Here is a 21762-nt window from a genome sequence, read left to right as displayed (position 1 = left end):
TCACAGAAGACAGGTACACTCCACAGCCAGAGAAGGTTCAAAAATGATTTTATTTCATTATTATCCAAGTACCTTTGAAAAGATAATTGTACAAGTCAGCGCATGAAAAATGGGCAGGGGCAGCCCCCCACTGGCCCTGGCCTGAGAAATGTACATATTTACATGGGCCCTTAGAGGGGAGGGGCCCGGGACCCGCTGAGCCAGCGCTCTGGAAACAAGGATGGAGGAGGGAGAGCGCTAAGGGGCTCCATCGCCGGATCCACACAGTGGCAGGCAAGAGACAAGCTGTGTCGAAGGCACTCGGTGACATGTACAATTTACAGAGGCCCCCACAGGGCCCCTGGCGCCCCAGGCCCAGGCCAGGCCTGACCGGGGTACCGTGTGGCGGACAAGTCCCAGAAGGAGGGGGCAGAGCCTGCGGTGTGAGCGCCAGGGCGAGGAGTGGGTGCGTCTGCCCGCCGTCAGCAGCGGGGCGCCGCTGGAGAGGGTGTTCAATGCGGCCCCATGGCGGGCTCCCCGCTCAGGCGGACTCTCTAAGTATCACTGAGGAGCGGACAGGGCACCCTCCTTGTCAGCTGCAGGGTGGAGACCTGTGGGACCACGCAAAGGGACCCCCGCCCATCTGCACACAGATGGACCCAAGAGGAGGCCGGCTGCGGGGCAGGCAGCACCTGGCCTTCTCCCAGCAGCTGCGTGAAGCACACAACACAGCACGACCCTCTGACGCTCTGCGTGCGGCCCCGGCCCCTGCCCGACGCAGGCCCAACCCGGCACAGAGGCCAGGCCCGCCCGTCAGTCCACCTTCTCCACCTTGCCAATGATTTTCTCCTCAAAGACGGGCAGGACGGTCTCATCTTCCCGAACCTCCTCAAACACCACTCCGCAGTCAAACTCATCGCTCACTTTCTTGAAGTAGTATCTGCAGGACGGGGGCGAGAGGAGACGAGAGCCTTGTGCCCTCCTCTCCAGGCCTGGCGGCCCCACCCTCCTCGTGTGAGCGGCAGACCCTGCTGCCCGTCTGCTGGGAGCCGACACCGAACACGTGCAGTGACCACACGCGGGGTCCCCTGCCCCTAGCCAGCCCCTCGGCTCTCACCTGTAGTTGCCTTTCTTGGTCAGCAGCTCCTTGAACTGGCCCAGGGTGACTGCACGGCCCCGCACCAGGGTCCTGTAGGGGATGGGCTCCCCGCAGAAGTAGTAGGCCACCACAATGCTGTCACATGGCTGGGCACTCCCACTGCCCGCCTTCCGCTGGGACTTCGTCCTGGAGACAGAGGAGCAGTGATGACTGCTGGGCTCAGGGTCTCACAGGACACACCCCACAGGGCCTCAGGACCCCAGGAAACACTCAGCAAGGGCCAGACGGTGGGCCTCGCCATCCTCAATGCCTCGTGTGCGAAGGCCCTGACACCCCCTCGCCCGGAGCGCCACATCCAGCCCCCGGGGGCCTCACTCCATGCGGTGTCCCATCCTGAGGTGCCGGACCTGCGCCGGCCCCATGCTCTCTCAGATCCACAGCAAGGACGCCAGCTCATCTCTCACCTGCCCGCCCACCTGCCCCACAGCAGCCAGGGCCTTGGTTTGCCCACCACCCTCCTGCACCCACTGCATGGCCTCAGGCCTCCCTGTGGTCTGAGCTGGCTGCAGGGGGGCGGGGGGCAGCACCCCCTACCCAGACCACATCACGTGGGCGAACAAGCTTCTCAGGGCCAGAACCCATGGTGGATCCTAAGACGCCCAGGCTCCTGGAACCAATGCAGCCCCCGCCTCTAGGCTGGGCTGCACTCCCCATATGCTAGGAAAGGCCTAGAGCCCTAAAGCTTCAGAAGCCTCTCAAGGCCAGTGGCCGGACAGACCGCACCATGCACGGATCTGGAAATGGACCTGCCCCATGGCAGAGCGCCTGTCTGAAGAGCAGAGGCAGTGGCCAGCCAGACTTGCAGAGAAGGGCACGAGGCCAGCACCGTCTCCTGCCCAGGACCACTCATCCTGACGGGTGCTGAGCAGCTGCCGTGTCTGTGACCACAGTCAGCAGCCTTCGGCCGGCCAGGAGCTCTCGTCCCCATGACCGCTCCAGAGCTGCCCAGGTGGACGCGGACAGGGCCCTTGGCCCCTGCCAGCCCCCTGCCAGCCAGGCATGCGGCGCCCTGTCAAGAGGCCATCTGACCATCTGAGCTCACGTGGGCTCTTCTCTCCCTGCGGACCCTCCCTCTCCCTGGTGCTCCTGGGCACACACTAGGCGGCCACTTGGGCTATGTGGCCATCCATTGCTCAAGCCAGGCTCCTGGGTGCCTGCTTTCCTTCCCTCAGTCCTGCAACCTCACGTGGAGGGGTCCTCTGGGGGCCCGTTCTCTACAGAAGGGAGGCGGGGTCCCTGCTTCTCCAGAGGCCACCCTTAAGGAGTGAGCTGGTGGGGAGGCTGAGTCACTCAGGCATCCGGCTGGACGTGACAAAGCATGGTCTGGGATGAGGTGGGGGACCCCCTCTTTCTGCTCTGTCCTGAGCAGAAGTGCAGGGATTGGGCGGCCAGCACTGTCTACACGGGGGCCCCAGCACCCACGCTGCTCCACGCAGGCCTGGGGAGCGGACACGCCAGTGCATTCCTGCGTTCCACACAAGAACAGAGCAAGGCTCAGCGTGCGCACAGCACCCGGACGCGCCCATGCCACCAGGGCAGGCGCTTTCAGGCGGCTGAGCCAGGGCAAACATGGCCAGTCACACACCAGTGAGCCCCAGGGCCGGCCGGGAAGCTCAGGAAAGTAAAGGCAGGTGGGGGGCGTGGCCAGAATGGAGGAAGCAGAGCAAACTTCCTCTCCGGCCTGCCGCCCATGGCAGGCCACGTGTCACACGAGGACGGCCTGCGTCTCCTTCCATGGAGACACGAAGCTTGAGCCCAGCCCCATCTCTTCCAGCGCGGCGCCCCAAATCCTGTCCTGGGAAGAGCGGCTCCACCGCAGGCCTGGCCCGCGCGCGGTCTGGGTAAGCAGTACCGGGACCCGCGGGGGGCGCACGTACTCTGTCTCGGAGAGCTCCAAGTCCGACACGGCTGGCACCACGCTCAGCACGGGTGTGCACACTGGCCTGACGCAGGAGCGCCCCCGCTGGATGACCTCCTGTACATACCTAGGGAACAACCACGTGAGTGAGCCGCAGGGGCTGGGCTCCGCGGTGACAGTGGGGCCACAGACCGGCACAGGGAGCAAGGCCCCAAGAGGGCCCGTCACCACCGAACAAGGCTCCTACTATGTGAGCAGACAAAACACCAAACCACGGCACTGGAATATCAAGGGCTCGTCGGGCCGGTCAGGAGACTGGTGCTGCTTCAGTCAATCCAGAGTTCCCAGACTCCTCACTAGATGACAGCTCCCGGGACCACACTCGGGAACCACCGCTCTGAGGCACCAGGGTCTTGTCACTTCATCCACACCGAGAAGGGCCTTCTGCAGAGGGCCTGCCTCTGGCCACCTTCGTACGCACAGCTCTTCCTCATCCGTGCTCTACACCGCTCCGTCCCGAGCAGCTGGGGAGGCCTGTCCTGGGGCCGGCTGCCCAGCAGCACCTCTCCACATGGCTGCCCGCCCCAGGCGTGATATTGTGCAGCCCTGACAGTGACTTGTCTTCCGCCAACTGGGGAGGGGGGGTCACCCCACAAGGAGCGCGGGGACGGCCCAGCACCCCCACTGCTGTCTCTGGACCTTCACTCATGTCTGTGGCCATTTACAAAAGGCCTACACGCCCTGGCCCGACAACACGTGCAGACGCCAACCACTGGCCAACACACCGTCAGGAGGCTCACAGCCCGAAACACGCATCCCCGAAGGCTTGTGTGGCTGTGCGATGTGTCCAGCCAGCAGGGCACGTGCAGGGCCCGCTGGGTGCTGGTGGGAAGAGACGCGAGCCCGGCACCCCCAGAGCATGGCAGGGACAGCGGTCCCACACAGATCCTGCAGACAGTCTGTGCAGAGAGAGCACCTCCTACCCACACGCCCCAGCCCTTTCCCAGATGGCCCCCTGCTCCCCCGTCAGCCCCGTCAGACCCCAGGCATCCCCCGCACCAGCCCAGGCCTCCTGTGCCGGGCTGGCTCTCTCGCTCTATGCTGACAGGATCACAGGGTGTGAGACAGGCACCATAAACGTGGTTACCCACAATGGCCAGGGGACACACTCAGACTTGGGGCTCTGCCCGATGAGACAGGCACTGACACCAGCCTCCCCAGAGCTGGACAGCCCCACACACAGGGAGGTCCCTGGGAAGGATGACCAGCGACCACAGACTGGACAAAGGGCGCCGGCAACGTCCGAGGAGAACAGGGCCACCGTGTGACCATGCTCTAGGCGCTGGGTGGGAAATGCAGATTTCCAGGCCCCCCTCAGAGACCCTGATCCCTCTGGGAAAAGTGACCTCAAGGCCCAGCTGAAAAGGTGCAGAAACAACATTCTGGCCTGGAGAGAAGACCTGCTATCACAGAGGGGTGTCCCCAGCAAGGGGGATTCTGGCGCTGGGGTCCCTCCAGGAGAAGACTTTCACATCTGCCTGTATTTGAGCAACGCTGACCATCCTACCTGCAGATGGCACAGTTTACGGGCCCCCCTTCCTGGGACTGCAGAGGCAGCTAGGAACCCTAGGAACCCACTGTGAGCTCAGCCTGCACAGCAGCCGGGGTGACCTGACGGCAAGCTCTAGCTGCTCCATGTGGCGACAGGCACCGCGGGCTCCCGCAAAGACACGGGAGGAGTACGCCCACAGAACAGAGAGGGCCCCCTCTCCGTCCCCAGAAGGACAGTGTAACAACCACGTGCCCTCCCAGACCCTGGTCACACAGCAAGGCTGCTTGCCATGCCCCACGCGGCCCTCGGGGGAAAGAAGAAACCAGGACTACCAGCGGGCGGCCAGCATGGGGGCCTTAGGCCTTGGGAAACCTCAGCCCCAAAGCAGTACCACGGAAGCTGGAGTGGCCCTAGCAGGGAGTGCGGCCTGCTCTCCCTGACGCCCCCATACCTCTGCTTTGACGGTAACTTGCTGGCTCTCTTCTCTTCCTCCTCCAGACGCCTGCGGGCCTCCTCCAGCTGGGTCAGGGGGTTGGGGGCCGGGTTGGGTGGCATGGTGGGGTCTTGAATGAAGAGGTGAGAGGGCTGGACGGAGTTCCGGAGCTGAGCACTGACCCAAGGGTGCACGGCCCCAGGACGCTCAATGGACAAGGGCCTGGAGCTCTCGTGGGCCTGCTGCTTCTTGGCGCCAGAAGACCTTCGGGAGCAAGAGAACAAGGCATGGCAGCATTTGAAAGCCTGGCCACGGGTGGGTGCCAGGAACCGGGCGGGGCAGGGGAGACCAAGCGCAGCACTGACCCTGGCCGCCGGGGAACGTCCACAGCTTCTCCCTGTACACATGGTACACACGTTCCTTTGTGGCACACTTCTTTCGTAATTTTTAAAAAATATTTATTTGAGAGAGAGAGGCGGGGGAGGAGGGGCAGGAGGGAGCCTCAAGCAGACTCCCCGCCAACTGCGGGGCTCGACCTCACGACCCTGAGACCATGACCTGAGCCACCCAGGTGCCCCTTCTGTAACAACTTTTTAATAACTTTATTGATATAAATCCTATGTTATATAGGCTTTTTTTTTTAAGTTTTTAAAAAACATTTTAATAACAAAATAAATGTGCTTTATGAGAAACCTGAAATATACAGAAAACTCAAAAAAAATATAAACAACCCAAAACATCATTAATTTTGAAATACCTACTCGGCTGGTATATTCTCTTCCCTGTTAAAAATACTAATTGGCATAACCCTGAACGTGTAATTTTTTCTGACTTTTCCCCACCTGTGCCTTTGTTACTAAACACAGAAAATGCTTTATGACCGTGCAGTTACGTCTCTGCTCAACCCGAGTGAGTTCCAGGGAAAACATCAGCCTCTTTTAGCCATGGCTGGAGCCCTCGGAAAGGGGGTTTAGCACCAGAAAGAGCCCCAAGAAGAGGGCCCCCTGGGGAGTGGGGTAGGCTCAATGCCCTCATGACCCTGGAAGTGCCTAAGGCTCGACACCCCAGGGGGAGGTGGGCTCTTCCTCCTAAAGAGATGTAAGGAGACCTCCCTCTGGGGCCCAACCCCCACCCCCTCCCCACCCCCATCTGTACCCAACCTCCCCTCCCCCACTTCCTCCCAAACCCCATCCCCTCCCATCTCCCTGGAACCCCTCGTCTCGCCACACCATCCCCTCCAACCCATCTCCCCCCACCCTCCTCCCACCCCCAGCCTCCTCTCCCCATCTCCCCACCCCCACTCCCTGTCCCCCATACCTCCTGGCCCCACCAGGTCCTCCCTCTCCCTGCCCCATGCCCCCCAACTCTAGAGAGGCCAAAGGAACCTCAAGGGGATACTGAAACACCGTCATTTAATAAATAACGGCCTGTCCTAACAGCAAGGACCTTCCAACCTGAGACTGTTTCCAGATGTGCCTTTTACTCTTCAACCACAGAAGCCCTCCGTTCGGAGAGGGAGGAGTGGCCAGGACAGAGCCATTCCTTGTGAAAACCCCAAAAAGAAAGAAATCTAGAGAAACCAACAATCCACCCCACCCCAACCAGAACAAGAGAGGGGCTCTGGAGAGACCCCTCACCCAGGACAGGTTTTATGACTTTGCTTGTCCCCAGGGCCATGTGGAGACCAGACTCGGTGACCCAGACACGGGGACCCAGAGGCGGGCGGCGCCACCCCGTCTCACCACTCAGGACCCTCCCCTGCTCCCCCACATACTCCACCCTCCCCAACCACGTCCACGATGGAGGATCAGGCAAGTCTGAGACTGAGAAGTAGGGGAAGCCCACCCAGCACGCAGCAGATGCCACGAGCCCCAGGGCCCAGGCAGGGGCTCTGGGAGTGATATGATGTGTCCACAGGCCAGGGGTGTGTCTGAGCCAGCCCCAGTCCCCCACGTGGGGCAGCAGTGGCTTATCTGCAGGCCTGGCTCCACGCTGTCCAGAGCAGCCTCTGGCCCTACGGGGGCCACACGGAGCTCAGAGGGATGAGGACGCCACAGACGGCCGGGGGCACGACCCGCTGCAAACACAGACGGCTTCTCCTGGGGGCTCTGTCTGGGGTGATGGGCAGGTACCAGCCTAACTTCCCCAGGAACTTAGGTCACTGTCACGCGGAGGCGTCACCACCCCAGAAATAATCTCGTGAGAGCAGCCGTGTGGCAGCAGGGCCCCTCCTTGGCAGGTGGGGTGCAGCAGGAGGAGCTCAAACAGAGGCACGGTGACTCGAGATTGATCTCACCAGCAGGCACTCCTGCCCAGGACACCGAGGCAGCGCCAGGGTCCACAGGGGGCGGGGCAGGCGTCAGCAAGCTCACACGGCCACGGAGATCTTGCTCCCTCTGTATGTGCCACGTGAGGAGACCGTGGGTGGCCAGGCCACCACTTCAAGGGCACTGGCAGCGCAGGCCGGAGGCTCGTCAGGCTAGCTCTCCACACCGGTGTCCCCGCCCCAGGACACTGGGCGCTTCTTACCCGTGGCCGGCCTTGCGGTGCCTGCTGATCTCCTTCTCCCCCTCAATGATCCACTGCATGATCTTCTGGTTCTTCTCCGTGTCTTCCGACGGGCCTGGCACCTCAGTGCCGGCACTCTTCCCCAACTCAGCCTTCTTAGCATTTCTCCTGGAGGCAGTACCAGCCTTCCCGCTGCAAAAACAAGAGCTGGGGGTCACCTGCTGACGTGACCTGGCCTGACACTGGGCAGCTGTGACAATGCTGGGGGGCTGCCGGGGGTTTGTTTGGTGGGATGTGGAGGAAGGTGTCCAGACAGCACCAGCGGGGAGGGCTAGAGCACCTGTCCTTCACCCACCTGGTGGTGGCAGCCCCAGGACCCAGTCACTCCTCGCCCAGACGCCTCCCTGTGAAACAGGTGCATCTTTACCTAAGCACCCTTCAAGGCTGGAGCCCTGGGCAGCCCAGCACCCGTGCATGGTACCCGGACTCTGCAGCTGACTGTGGCTGAATAACTTTGATTTTTTTGAATTATTTTTCTAAAGATCTGAGAGAGAGCTGGCACAAGATAGCACAGCACATAAGTGAGGGGAAGAGCAGATGCAAAGGGAGAGACAGAGGAGAAAGGCAGACTCCCCACTAAGTGCAGCGCCCGGACACAGGCCTTGATCTCAGGACCCTGAGATATGACGTGAGCCAAAGCCAAGTCGATGCTCGACCGGCTGAGCCACCCAGGCGCCCCTCATGGCTGAATGACTTTTACAGGGGAATCCTGGCCTAGAAAGCCACCAGGACAGAATCCACAGAAGATGCAGCTTCTCACTGTGACCTTCCTCCCTGGGAAGACACACGTGGCCTTCACGGACACAGGCTCAGAGACAAAGGAACCACAGCCCTGATCCCAAAGCAAGGCTCAGGCCGCCAGACACTCACCTGTAGGCCAGGCTGTCACTGGCGCTGGGGGCGGCGCCCACACTCTCTGAGTGGCCACGGGGCTTGGCTGCGTGGCCGTGCAGCTCCGGGCCCCAAGCGAAGCCACCCTGCACCCGGCGGGCAGCCTCCGCGTCCGCCTGCTCCTTGGGCCTGGCCGCACTGTGGTGGCCGTGGTGGTGGCCATGCCTGTGGAGGTGCGGGCCAGCCGCGTCCAGCTTTGTCCCTGACTTGGGCGCGTGCTTACCGTGCCCAGAGGGCATGCCCCCCAGCACCCCCACGATCTTGGGCACGTGCACACTGTCGGGGGAACGGTGGCCGGGCCCTGGTGACTGACAGCCAGGCGTCCTCATGACCCGCTGCACGTGCTCATCCAGGATGCTCTCAGGGTTCTCCTCGTGCGCATCCCGCAGTCCCATGCAGCCCACATCTGCATAGCGGGGCGGGAAGTGGTGCCAGGCAGGGGCCAAAGGCAGCTTATGACTGGCCCCCGGGGGGCCAGAGGGCATGTCACCATCCTCGCCTTCTTCCTCCTGCAGGACAAGACCACGGGTCAGCATCCGGCACTGGCTGCGTCACGAAAATCTCACATTTGGGGTCACAAAGACGGAAGCCTGGCAGCACTGTCCTGGGGGCCCTGAGCCCCGAGCCCAGGATGAGGCGGGGCCAGGTGAGGCACCCAACGTACCGCTTTCTTGACTCAAGGGCGACGAGAGGGCCCCCCGCCCCCACCCAGCCGCAAGCGCTGGGCTCTGGGATACAGAGCTGTGCCCACCCGAGAACTCGCACTCGTGCGACCTCGCACACGCACACGTGACCACCGTGCACCAGCAGGCCCAGGGTCACTACGTCAGCCTACATCCTGCCCACTGAGAAACCTCCACACTGAGTTTCCTTTCACATTTCTCAATAAAGATATTTCTACCTTTTCAACTGATTTTCCTATTCCTCAATTTTTAAAAATTTTTAAAAAAATTTTTAGACTTTTGTCATCTCCACCCCCAATGTGGGGCTCGAACCCACAACCCTGAGACCAAGAGTCGTACGCTCCTCTAGCTGAGCTGGCCAGGCGCCCCTCCTATTTCTCAATTTTATTGCCGTATTTTCCATTATATTTCCAAAGGGAATATTGCCCTTGTACAGAAGAGCTCTTGTTTTCTGCTTAATTATCTTGCTCTGTGTTTCTTAGTAAATTCTCACACTGAACTAGCTGAATTTCATTTGTCTGACGGTCCACAGAACCACATCTGTAAACATAAACATTTGGTCAGTCTGATTCCAAAAGATACATCTCATGTTGATTTTCTCATTTCACTGAACTGTGCAAACCAGAACAATGTTGAGTAAATTTGGTAATAACCAAAAAGGACGGGGTAGATACCCCTGTAGTCTACTATAAACAAACCTCAAAAACTTCGCCACGAAATTTCTCACTTAACGGGAAAGTATCTAAATGTCACTAGCATGGGTGGTCAGCTGCAGACACGTCAGCCCTGCTCAGGGCGGAGGTGGCGCTGAGAAGGACAGAGGGACGGGCACATGGAGGGGTGGACAGTGCACGTGCCCCTCACGGGCTCACACTGGGACCCTGGGCTCCTGCACCCCACCCCATGTCCCCATCCCGACCCCTCTGGCATACCCTCCCCAGGGCACTGAAAGTGACCCCCAAAGGCAGCAGTGAGCAAGGGGGGCTCTCTCCATCCCCAGGGGGTGCGAGCTGGCGACACCCTGGGCCGAGATCCAGTCTGTCTCAGCGGCTCTGCGTATAGAGGAAATCAATTTTAGGGTTTTGAAATGTTATAGGCTTAACTGAATTGTCTAGCTAATAGTTTTCACTTTCTTCTTTGTTCTTATTTTCCAAATTTTACAATAAAAATAAGTTATTTTTTCAAAGATTTATTAATTTATTTGAGAGAACGAGCACGCACACGCAGTTAGAAGAGGCAGAGGGAGATAATCTTGAAGCAGGCTCCCTGCTGAGTGCAGAGCCTGACCTGGGGTTCGATCCCACAACCCTGAGATTGTGACTTGAGCTGAAACCAAGAGGCAGATGCTGAATTGATTGAGCCACCTAGGTGCCCCCAAAAAATAAGTTATTTTAAAATGTGCAGTTCTTCTTTTAAGATTTTATTTATTTGAAAGAGAGAGACACAGCGAGAGAGGGAACACAAGCAGGGGGACTGGGAGAGGGAGAAGCAGGCTTCCCGCCGAGCAGGGAGCCCGATGTGGGGCTCGATCCCAGGACCCTGGGATCATGACCTGAGCGGAAGGCAGACGCTTAACGACTGAGCCACTCAGGCTCCCCTGTAGTTATTCTTAAAAAAGACTAATTTATGGCATATTTATATAGGATACAAAATCATACAAGATCGGGAGTCTCACGTCCATGTGGATTCCCTGTATGCAGGTAATTAAATCTGATTTTCTCCTGGGTTTCTGCATTGAAACACAAAGGATGAGAGATGAGACTGCACTGCCAGCGGTGGGGCCGTGAGGGGCGCCTGTGGGAACAACGTGGCTGTAGCGGCTGAGCCCGGCACCCCTGGCCAGAGGCCGCCGCAGGCCCTGCACAGGGCCGCACACCTGAGCTGAGGCCACGTGCCCGCCCATTAGTTGCTGAATCGACAGGACAGAAACACAGGGGCTGTTGGTTCGAACATGTTCTGTGAGGTCACGGAGCACCGTGTAGTCCTTGTGCCCAGGTGCAGCCCCTCTGTGAGTGAGGGCTCCTGCTGGATCTGGGTACAACCACCCAGACCTGCTAGGGATGCCCCAGAGAAGAGGAGACTACGACTCCACCGAGTACCTACAGCTAAGCTGCGTCTAAAATGCCTGCCGGGAATGCTGACCTGCCAGGACCACACGCACAGAGCCGCTGAGCCAAGACTGAAAACTCGGTCCAAGTATAAAAACTCGATCCTACAGTAAAAGGTGATGAACTCTTCCTCCCAAGCTCATTTCACAAAATGTCATGTACTCTTGTTTCATGAGCTGTTTGAGAGCTGCTGACTGAGGCTCGTGGAGGGCAGCCTCACCCAGATGGGGCTCAGCGTGCCGGCTTTGTCGCCCGCTACAACATGCCGTGCTTCCCTCCACTCTGCTCCTGACAGCCCCCGTCACTCACTAAGGCCTCCGGGGGGACCCCGAGGAAGAGGTGGCCTCGCTGGAACCCAGCATGTCAGCACACGCAGACCCTCGGGCCAGCACCTGCGCTGTGGGGCCCTGGTCTCTATGAGGGAGGAAGCACAAGACGCCGGCCACGCTCACGTACGTGTCCCTGCACAGTGCTTGAAAATGTGTGCATGGAGACTCCCTCCCGGAGAGCACCGCCCTCAGCCCGATTGCCTCAGCGACCACACCCGCCTTCCTGGTACCCACCACCAACCCCAGGTTCTGAGAAGCTATGTGAAATCTGAAACGTGTGTGGAGGGGGCAGGCCCCTTGTTTCAAAGTTGGGTGTCACATGAGGGAGGTCCAGAAACCCGGAGGGCAGCTGCAGGGCACAGCCGTGGAACCCACCGAGCATGGCCGTGGGCCGTGGCCCAGGACCACCCTCACAGCAGCGTCTCCAGACGTCAGATGCACACGACCCAGCTGGGAGCATGCGAAGTGGAAGACGGCAGGCCCCTGCTGAGGGGGTCTGACAAGGGTCTGCAGAGGGCTCAGGGGTGTATTGTAAATACAAATGTCAGGTAGAGAAATACCTCCTTTAAGCACCATCACATTTTTGAGTTTAAGGTGCTGGGCATAAAATATTGAGAAAAGAACGGAAGACACCCAAGTGGTGGTGACCATTTTTTCTTTTTTCTTTCTCTTAAACTCCACCCTCAACATGGGGCTCGAACTCATGACCCTGAGATCGAGTCGCATGCTCTACCTGAGCAGGTCGGGCGCCCCCACTTTTAATGTCCGCAGGGAATTCCACGTGCTAAGAGAAAAGCAGAGGCCTGACTCCAGGGACTCAGAGGCCTGCGGCTCCAGGAGGACAGGCTGCAATGGCCTCGAGGAGAAACAACCTCGTAAGGTGTGGGGAGCCGGGGAGGGCCTCACTCGAGGGGCTTGCTTGTCATCAATGTCTCAGCACAGAAGCCCTTGAACGTGTGTGGAAGTGAATCTTGCAGGATGACACACAGGGACAACAAAAGCAAAGTGTCTCTTTGGCAGTTATAGGCAGAAAAGGTTTAAAGCAAATAAATTACCAATCATACTAAATTTCCCTAGTATCCAGCACTCTATCAAGGAAGGCCACAGGTCAGAAAACAAGATACCCAGAAGTCTATGTCCGAAACTAAAGCCTTTCTGCGTTCTGAGATGACAAGTGGGAGCTACCAGCCCTTCCTGCCAAGTACATGCTCCGCTCTGCACATGCACGTGGCACGGAACCGGGCCATGTCCACGACGGGCCTCCATCTATCAGCACTCAGGGAAATTCTCAGTTCCACACCCTGAGGGGGCCTAGGGAACACGGAGATGTGGCCAGCAAGGCAGACGGGAGGACCAGCCCTTAGAGCCCGCAACAGTGAGGGGAAGGGAGTGGGAAGGGGCCAGGACCTGAGAGCCCGCCTCTGAACCATCTTCCCATAAGAAGGTGGTCGAGGAACCCCAGCCCCGCACAGGGCCAAGGAGCTGCTGCTGAGCGCCTATGGGTTGCTCCAGGCCTTGGCTCGGCGACCCCCCCACCATGGGCACCTGCCCCCCAGGAGACATGAAGGCTGGGCATGCACGGTGGGGGCTTCAGAGGGGCAGGAGTCCCAGGAGAGCAGCCAGACCCCAGGACAGGGTCAGGGTGTGTCAGGAGCCAGCACGCTGGGAGAGCCGGGAGGGGGCTCCTTGGGGCCTGAAGCTGTCTCAACCCAACCGCACGAAGATAATTCAGGAACGGAGATGTGGTGTGGCCTTCCCCAGGGGGCGCCCACTCACCATCCGGACGCGTTTCAGCCGCTCCTCCAGCTTCTCCTCGGCCTCCCGTGTCCGCTGGATGGCCTCCAGGCGGTGGATGAGCTCCGCGGCGAACTTCTGGGGCTCCACACGGATTTCCTTTGGCATTCGGTAAGTGCGCTACAAGGAGACACCGCTGATTAGCCAGCCACGTGCAGCTTTCAATGGCCACCCCCATGCCAAGATGGCAGCTGAGCTCTTTCTGGGTGACAAGAAATAGCCTATGAAATCTGCACTTTCTCTTCAAGCAAGTGTTCGTGTTTTCTCCCTTTCGCTTGGTGTCCACCTCCTCGCTGCCCCCTTTCCTTGGACTGAAGCTGTCCTTCACCCAGCCCTGACCGAGGAGGACGAAGAGAGCTCTAGCAACGCTTCCCCAGCCTCGTGAGCAGAGAACTGGAGGTCTGGAGCAGACAGGAGCCGGGTTGGGTCTGGTTAGGTCATCAGGGCAGCGGTTGGCAGGGCCCCAGCTAGTAGGAGGTTCCGGTGTCCTAAGCCCAGGTGTGCCCTTCACCTCGGCGCCCCCCTAGCCTAGCCCAGAGAAGGGCCTCTAACACGACTGGCCAGGCCAATCCCCAGTGAGGCCTGATCAGAGGGAAGGGAGAGCTGCAAGGACCATGCAGGAGGGAGAGGCCAAGTCCAGGAGCCCCAGGGGAGAGACGGCCCGCGACCGTCCTGCACAGCACAGAGAACTGCTGTGCACCCTTCGGCCAGATTCCCTAACTGCTGCTACCTGCCAGTTACTGTCATTCCCTCCCACACACACGGACACACACAGGCACTTTCTTGACCGTCCAGTGGTGCCTAACGCCGGACAGGAAGGGGCAGCTGGGGGTGTCCAGTGTTCCCAGAAGAGCCTGGGCAGTGGGGACGGCCAAGTGGCTGAGGCTCTGAAGGAATCTTCCTAGACAGGACATTCAGACAGACAAGAGAGGCCTAGAGGCCAGTGGGGTCGGCCGGGGAGTGCTGGCTTCTTTGGGTACCGCGCCGAGCAGAGAATGCCAGCGGGACCCACATGGGACTGAGGGCTGAAGGCCAGACGTCCAGATGGCAAGAGCTTTGCAATCCTGACCACATGACGTGACACGCAGGCCACGGGCAGAGAGAAAAGTCCTGACAAGACCGAACCACACGCACGTGGAGTGACACCGGCGAGAGGACACGTGGGAGGCTCGGCCCTGCGGCAGATGCACACCCCCAAGCCCGTGTGTTCTGGAAAAGAGCCTCTAGGCTGCACAATTACGCTTCTGAAAGTAGCAACCTGCCGGAAGTTACAAAGACCAGATATGTACAAACCAACAACCTTCCAGCTGGGGAGGAACAAAACAGTCACAAAGGAAGAAGTCTCAGTCATTAGAACCGGGACCTCCTGGGGCGTGAAAACGGCCCCTCCCTCAGCCATAAGGAGCAGACATCTCGCCCCTGGATGGTCAGTGCCGGCTGGTGCCCTTGTGGCCCTGACACACAGCCCCTCAGCCTGGCCCGGGAGCCCCTGCAAGTCACGCAGCGCAGTGAAGGCACGAGGGGCAGCCGTGGGCCGTGCGGGTCTGGCACGCACTTCTGGGCCCGCCTCCGCCAATGACAAAAGGAACGTGTGCAGGACCCTGGAGCAGGCCGGCATCACCCGCAATCACGGCCCTCCAGAACCTCTGTGAAGATGAGGACCGCTGTTTGCTGGTTTGTTAGGTAAGAAACGTTACCCTTGAAAATAAAAGGGAGGGCGCCTGGGTGGCTCAGTTGGTTAAGCGACTGCCTTCGGCTCAGGTCATGATCCTGGAGTCCCGGGATCGAGTCCCACATGGGGCTCCCTGCTCAGCAGGGGGTCTGCTTCTCCCTCTGCCCTCTTCCCTCTCATGCTCTCTGTCTCTCATTCTCTCTCTCTCAAATAAATAAATAAAATCTTTAAAAAAAAAAAAAAAAAAGAAAAGAAAAGGGAGTTATTTTACCAAGAAAAATGGCTTTGTTCAGAAAAACAAAGAACTGCAACTGAAAACAAGCAATGTATGGCAAAAATCATAGACTACTCCCTCAAACAAAGGAAAGGACGATATTTTACAGAGAAGGGGGAGGAAGCTGGGGGGCTGCTGTGAAGGCAAGTCCACTGGAGAGAAGCAAGCGTCCAGGGTGATGGCGGCTGGGCAGAAAAGTTGCAGGAACACGCAAAGCACTATTCCCGCACCCCGTGAGTCAGCTCCCTCCGTGATGTGCCATCAGCAGGAGTCTGTTGGCGGGTGTCCCACACAGGAGGGCTTTCTGACGCAGGCACCCCAGACCCTAAGGCCACGCGGGCCCCACACTGCTTCTCTCCCTCCCCCACCGAGGCCCGCGGTGCTCAGCTGGGCTGCTTCTCCGCACTCCTGCGTCCCTGCACTTCCACGACCCTGTCATGTCTGACAATCTGAAGCCAGTTCTCGTGCAGGTGGCCCTCAACGTGGGCTGTGTCCTGGTGACATCCCCCGCAAGAGGCCCCTAGGGGCGCCAGGCCCTCCTCACTGTCCTCACAGGGGCAGCATCCGTCTGTCCCACCACAGAAAGTCGCTTCTTCCCGCTGTGAGCAAATACTTCCTGAGGGACCATCTGGGATGACGTCAGTGTCCTGTCCCTCAGCACACTCTACTTGTTCCTTTCGCCAGCAGAGATGCACAGATTTCTCCTGCACCACCACGGACTCTGACGCTCCAGCGGGGCCTGGGGGAGGGAGCGCCTCCACGCGGCTCCTGTGTCCGCTCACTCCCTTCCTTTCGGGGACATGGGATACCTTCTGCTTCCCCTGCCCAGACCCAGTTCTGAGTTTCAGCGTCCGCAGAGCAGAGCTGGGGGACGCAGGCCGCACCACACAGTGAGGCAAAGGCATGGGCAGGCACCTGCCTGGGCTCAGGCCCAGGCGGGCTCCAGACAACACAAGCCAGCCTGGCGGGCGCACCCTGAGAGGGAGCCCCAAGAGGTCACCGGCAGCGCACACAAACTCCCCACAGCGTCTTCCGCTCCTCCCCGAGCAGACACCGTCAGCGCCTATGTAGGCCAAATCTGGGCCATGCCCAGGGTGGGCTGGGAGGTGACAAAATGCTGGCCCACCCTTTCCTCAGAAGTAAGAGCACACCCACATCCTTTCTTCTCAACCGTCAACCACCACTTTTCTCATTCAGAAATTAAAGTATCTGGAGAAGCTAGAAGACTCTAACTGAGGAGCCCTGACCATGGACAAGTGTGCAGCGACCCCGCACAGAAACCGCTGACGGGAGCTCACAGGCACCCACAGGCTGGAGACTCCTGAGAGCTTTCCTTCTCTCCCTGAGAAGCGTCTCCCGTTCAGTCAGTGGGCCGCATAAGGAAAGCTACCCCTCCCTTCACCCACACGGAAGCTGCGCAGGTGGAGACAGGCTGCCTGGCCTGCTCCGTGCGGCCCCCCAGCGCCCATAGTCGGGGCCACCAGTCCCCTCACTGTTTTCACACTATGAGGCGAAGCAGAAGAAAGCCCTCCCAGGAACCTGGGGCCGGGGTCGCTACGTGTCGACGACGGAGCCAGTCAGGAGGCCCGTGCGGGGGCCGGGCCCGGGCATGAAGCCACCGATGGGCCAAGAGCTGCTCTCCCACCTCAAGGAGAAGCACTTCACTTGACAGGATGGGTGAAGACTTCCCGGCAGGTGCTGTGTCAGGCCCTCCCTGGTCCTGTGGGGGGACTGTGCCGGCTGCACCCACAAGCCGCCCGTGCTGCCCCCTCCAGCCTGTGGGGTGTGACCGTGTGGGACCACGTGCTGAACCTGGACGTGAGCTGAGCTCACAAGAAGCCAGGCAAGCACCTTTCCCACTGCCCAGTGCCACGGCGGCCAGGCGGAGTAAGGAGAAGGGTTGGGTATGGTCCAAGAGGACTGGGGAGCCCCGACCTCCCTGACAGGAAGGGGACGGCTATGCAGCCGAACTTACAGGAATGTGAGGTAGAGGCACCCGCCCGTTGACCTGGACGCTCTCCTGCATCTCCCGGCGGTGCTGCTTGCGGATCCTGTACGGTGGGATTCCATCCCTGTCCAGAAGAAGGAGAGCCTAGTGTGAGGGCAAACAGAACAGCTCAACGAAACTTTACTGTGCTGGTTCTACCTGGAGTAGAGCAGCATGGCCCGCTGCCTTCATAGCTAAGAATGATTTTTCCATTTTTTTTTTTAAGATTTATTTATTTAGGGGTGCCTGGGGGGCTCAGTCGTTAAGCGTCTGCCTTCGGCTCAGGTCATGATCTCAGGGTCCTGGGATCGAGGCCCGCATCGGGCTCCCTGCACAGCGGGAAGCCTGCTTCTCCCTCTCCCACTCCCCTTGCTTGTGTTCCCTCTCTCGCTGTGTCTCTCTCTGTCAAATGAATGGATAAAATCTTTAGAATAAATCAATAAAGCAAGCTGCTCTGGGAAGCACAGTGGCTAACAGGACCCCAAAGGACATGACGATGCTCGCCAGAGCAGAGTGCCTCTGCGTCCCTGTCTCCTCCTCGCTGAAGGGCTTTGAGGTGGGCGGCCCACTCTGACAGCTGGAAGGGATGAGTCTCTAGATCGTCTGGCTGTTGGACGACCTCGGCCTCCCTGGCCTGCAGTGGGTGCAGTAAGACCTGTGCCCCCTGGCCTCCTTCCCCAGCACGGCACCGGGGGGTGGGGGGCACTATCAGAGCAGAGCTTTTACTTGACAGCAGGATCCAAACATGCAGCCACAATGCTGACCTCACTTTAGGAAGTGCCAGGCAGCTGCCCATGGTGCCAGCACATGGAGCCCAGCACGTCCTAACCCATGTCCCAGGCAGCCCCACACCCACCAGCTCAGCGGCTTTGTCGGCAGGCAGGGATGTCAATTCTCTTAAATCTCATGCCTCAGAGCCCCTGTCTAGGTGGAAAGGGTGTGCTCTGGTTCAGAGCAAGGGAGAAAGAGGCTGGGACAGTCTGTCTCTCCTGTCACTGCCTCGGTATCCCTGGCTGTCAGGGCACCAGCTGGGTGTGCAGGGTGATTGGCTCAGCATTCGGCAGGGGCACTTACGGGGGCAGGTGTCAAGGAACAGGGAGTCAAATGCATCTGAACTTTACATGCCCCTACGGTTTTGTTCAGGTGTGCTAAGCCACCAGATCTTTTGTTTCTCATATGCTCTGACCAGCACTTAAAAATTCCGCATGGCTCTGTGGATCAGACGCTGTCCTTGGACACCCGTGTCCAAAGTCCAGTACGCGACGCCACTGCTGTTACTGTGCAGTTGGCATGCTGAGGGCAGCCGCGCCCAGCAGAAATAATTTAGCCGAAACACACAATCCTACTTTTTGCCTCTGATACAAATTCAGGTATTTTACGTTCCAAATCGACCGTTCCTACATTTCTGGGTCTTAGTGTAAACCAAGATGAAAAGAGTATCAGGAAAGAATTATTTTAAAAACTTAAGTTCTTGGGGTGCCTGGGTGGCTCAGTCATTAAGCGTCTGCTTTTAGCTCAGATCATGATCCCAGCATCCTGGGATCGAGCCCTCCATCGGGCTCCCTGCTCCATGGGAAGCCTGCTTCTCCCTCTCCCTCCGCTGCTCCCCCTGCTTGTGTTCCCTCTCTCGCTGTGTCTCTCTCTGCCAAATAAATAAATAAAATCTTTAAAAAAAAAAATAAAAATAAATAGGCGCACCTCGGCGGCGTAGTCAGTGAAGCATCTTTTTTTTTCTAAGATTTTATTTGACAGAGACACAGACGCTACAAACATACCTTCCCAATACACACATGTACACACACACACACACACACACAACTAAAACTAATTTCTAGTGTTTTCTTCAAGACTCTTCCACGTGAGTAATTTTTACATAGTTATAACAGTGGTCTACATACCACTCTATTCATTTGCAATAGAAGCACTAATCTAAAGTACTTCCGAGACTTTGTAATTAACACTTTCATTTAAGGGCTACACAACAGTCTTCAGTGGATGCCAAACTCTTTCATCTGATATTTCAATTATAACTAATATTTACACCCTGTTTTCAGAATAAGGTAAGCAATTCATCAGCCTGGTGCCCTTGACAACCTCGTCTGGGTGGTCTACATGGAATTAAATTCTTCCTCTATGTCAGATCCTATGCTGGAATAATCCCTAACAATTCTGAATCTTCCTGGAAACAAGTAAACCTTAGGATTCCTTTAGACAACTGGTATCAGAGATCTTTAATTTCAAAAAAACAGGTCAAAAAGTGGGTTCAGAACAACAGACATGGGGGTGCCTGGGCGGCTCAGTCATTAAGCGTCTGCCTTTGGCTCAGATCATGATCCCAGGGTCCTGGGATCAAGCCCCGCATCGGGCTCCCTGCTCCGCGGGAAGCCTGCTTCTCCCTCTCCCACTCCCCCTGCTTGTGTTCCCTCTCTTGCTGTGTCTTTGTCAAATAAATAAATAAAATCTTAAAAAAAAAACTTAAGTTCTTTCCTTTAGCGAATATATGTCCTTTTCTTAGAAAGAATTTTCTTAGAAAGAATTAAGACTTTTCAAGAAAAAATGTGCTGGCAAATTTTCATTGTAGTAGCCAGTTTCAGGGCAGAGAGAAAACCAAATGCTACAAATGCCCAATCCGAAGCCATCGACTGCTCATGGGGGTCGTGGCAGGTACTGCTGAAACCACGGTCATTTCAAGGAAGAAGCTGCTACACACACGTCAACATTTTATCTTAAAGGTTTGACACAAAGGAGAAGGAAACGATGGGGACAGACGTGTCTCGCGATGTCACCACCATGTGGCCCCACAGAGGAGAAGACGAGGTGCCCCAGACGTGCAGCGACTTGGGGCTGGCTGCTGTGGCCCAGGAACGGCCCATGGTGGCCGGGTCGCACAGCACGAGGCAGGGTCAGAGGAACACGTGGACACAAGCACAGAAGAGCACACACTCTGAAAATGCTACAGGAAGTGGGAGCACAGTTTTAAGAGCTGTTCCCTGCAGAAAGACAGGTTCAGGAAGAAACAAGCTGCTGGCTGGGGAAGAGACGCCGGGCAGCCAGCTGAGAGCTACTGCCGCCACCCGCTGCGGTCTCACACCTGCTCACTGTCCCCGCCAAAGGCTTCTCTGGCCCTGACAGTGGCGGGCAGCACCCGGGCTTTGGCCCCTTGGCCCCCGGCCCCCGTCTTGGCCAGGGACCTCCCATCAGTGGCAGTCAGGTGACTGAAAGTGGGGTAAATCTGACGTTCATGGACAGCCACGACCCCAAATGCCCTTGGCAGGCTGGTCGGGCCACGCTCTGATATAACCACAGAGTGTTTTACACCATCAAACTTCTGGTGCATTTGGGTCCCAAAAAGCCACCTGCCAAAAAGCAAAGCCAAGTGTCAGAAAATAAGTACTTTCCCACAAAGGGAAGGCCTCCCTGGAGAGGACAATGGAAGAATAAGGTCCACTGTGACCCCTGAGGGACGCTGAGGTTCCAGGGGGCTCTGGACGGTCGCCGAGGCCTCTCGGACACGAGCAGCCCCAGCGGCTATCCCTGAGTCCTCCAGGCACCGGGGCCGGCACAGAACCAGCCGTACCAGCTCCCATCCGGCTCCTGTCGTCCCATGGCCTACGCAGAGTATGTGATAGAGACTAGATCTGGAACAATGACAGCAGGGCCCTGACAAAGAGGGACCCCTGCACAGCAAGCATTCTTGGCGCCACCACCCGCCCCCCAACGGTTTTCCCTCTTTCAAAGGTCCCAGGAGAGAAGCCTATGGCAAAGTCAGGATGTGTCATGATACTTCGGGTAGTGCAGCCTGTCTGTGCGTCAGCTGGGGGGCCGCACAACGTTTCCTAGGAAGACAGGCCCCTGCTGGGACCGGCACAGGATGCGGCCGAGGGGCGGGCACTCACACGCTGCTGTCGGTGAGGGACAGGCTGTCAGCGTCGCTGGACAGGCTCTGCTGCTCACTGTCGTTGGCGCTGGTGGCCGGGGCGAGAGCGTAGCCAGAGCTGACATAGTAGGGGTTGACGGGCTCCCGCCAGGACCCACACCTGTGAACAGAGAGCAGAGGTCAGCAGTGGCCCAACAACATGTGGCACTCACCCCCTTCCCCGAGTCACCTGGACGCCCTGGCTCCGGAACTGCACACGCAAACCCTCCAGAGGAGACGGCACAAGGGGGCCGGTGTCCGTCCTGCCTCCGCCCACTGCTCTTCCCAGACGTCTCTCCAGACCTTCCCTGTGCATTTACACAGATGCCTCGGTGAGCACACAGACCGTCATCTGGATGTGCGTTTTTACGCACCCAACTAAAACAGGACCCTCGTGCACACGTCTGAGAACCGTCACAGGATGGGACGTGCGAGACAGGAGGGAAGGGACACCTCACGCTGCCTTCTCATCACTTCCTTCACCTTCAGGGCAGATTCGCCAGAACATGCTGCTGGGTTTCAGTCTGCATCTCCCCGAGAGGTGACAGGGCAGCCGTTC

At 58.3% G+C, this 21762-nt stretch overlaps 1 protein-coding gene across 2 annotated transcripts in view; it reads right to left on the bottom strand.

The window, feature by feature from the left end:
• Positions 1–70: 70 nt before the first annotated feature.
• The window catches only part of AXIN1 (axin 1), a 56128-nt gene continuing 34436 nt past the window's right edge, over positions 71–21762 (bottom strand). The window contains exons 2-10 of one of the 2 annotated variants that reach the window (XM_032425757.1): positions 21184–21324; positions 17276–17372; positions 13337–13474; positions 8420–8949; positions 7511–7681; positions 5000–5245; positions 3016–3123; positions 1097–1264; positions 71–919 (exon numbers count right to left, since the gene is read on the bottom strand). In XM_032425757.1, the coding sequence (XP_032281648.1) occupies positions 793–919; positions 1097–1264; positions 3016–3123; positions 5000–5245; positions 7511–7681; positions 8420–8949; positions 13337–13474; positions 17276–17372; positions 21184–21324 (1726 nt within the window). In that variant the 3' untranslated portion in view covers positions 71–792. The remainder of the gene's footprint in view (positions 920–1096; positions 1265–3015; positions 3124–4999; positions 5246–7510; positions 7682–8419; positions 8950–13336; positions 13475–17275; positions 17373–21183; positions 21325–21762) is intronic. The other variant, XM_032425758.1, reaches the window with a different exon arrangement.

This window comes from Phoca vitulina, unplaced genomic scaffold (assembly GCF_004348235.1).
Source record: "Phoca vitulina isolate PV1807 unplaced genomic scaffold, GSC_HSeal_1.0 scaffold33, whole genome shotgun sequence".
Taxonomy (NCBI): Eukaryota; Metazoa; Chordata; class Mammalia; order Carnivora; family Phocidae; genus Phoca; species Phoca vitulina.
This window is presented reverse-complemented; position numbering and strand designations above follow the sequence as displayed.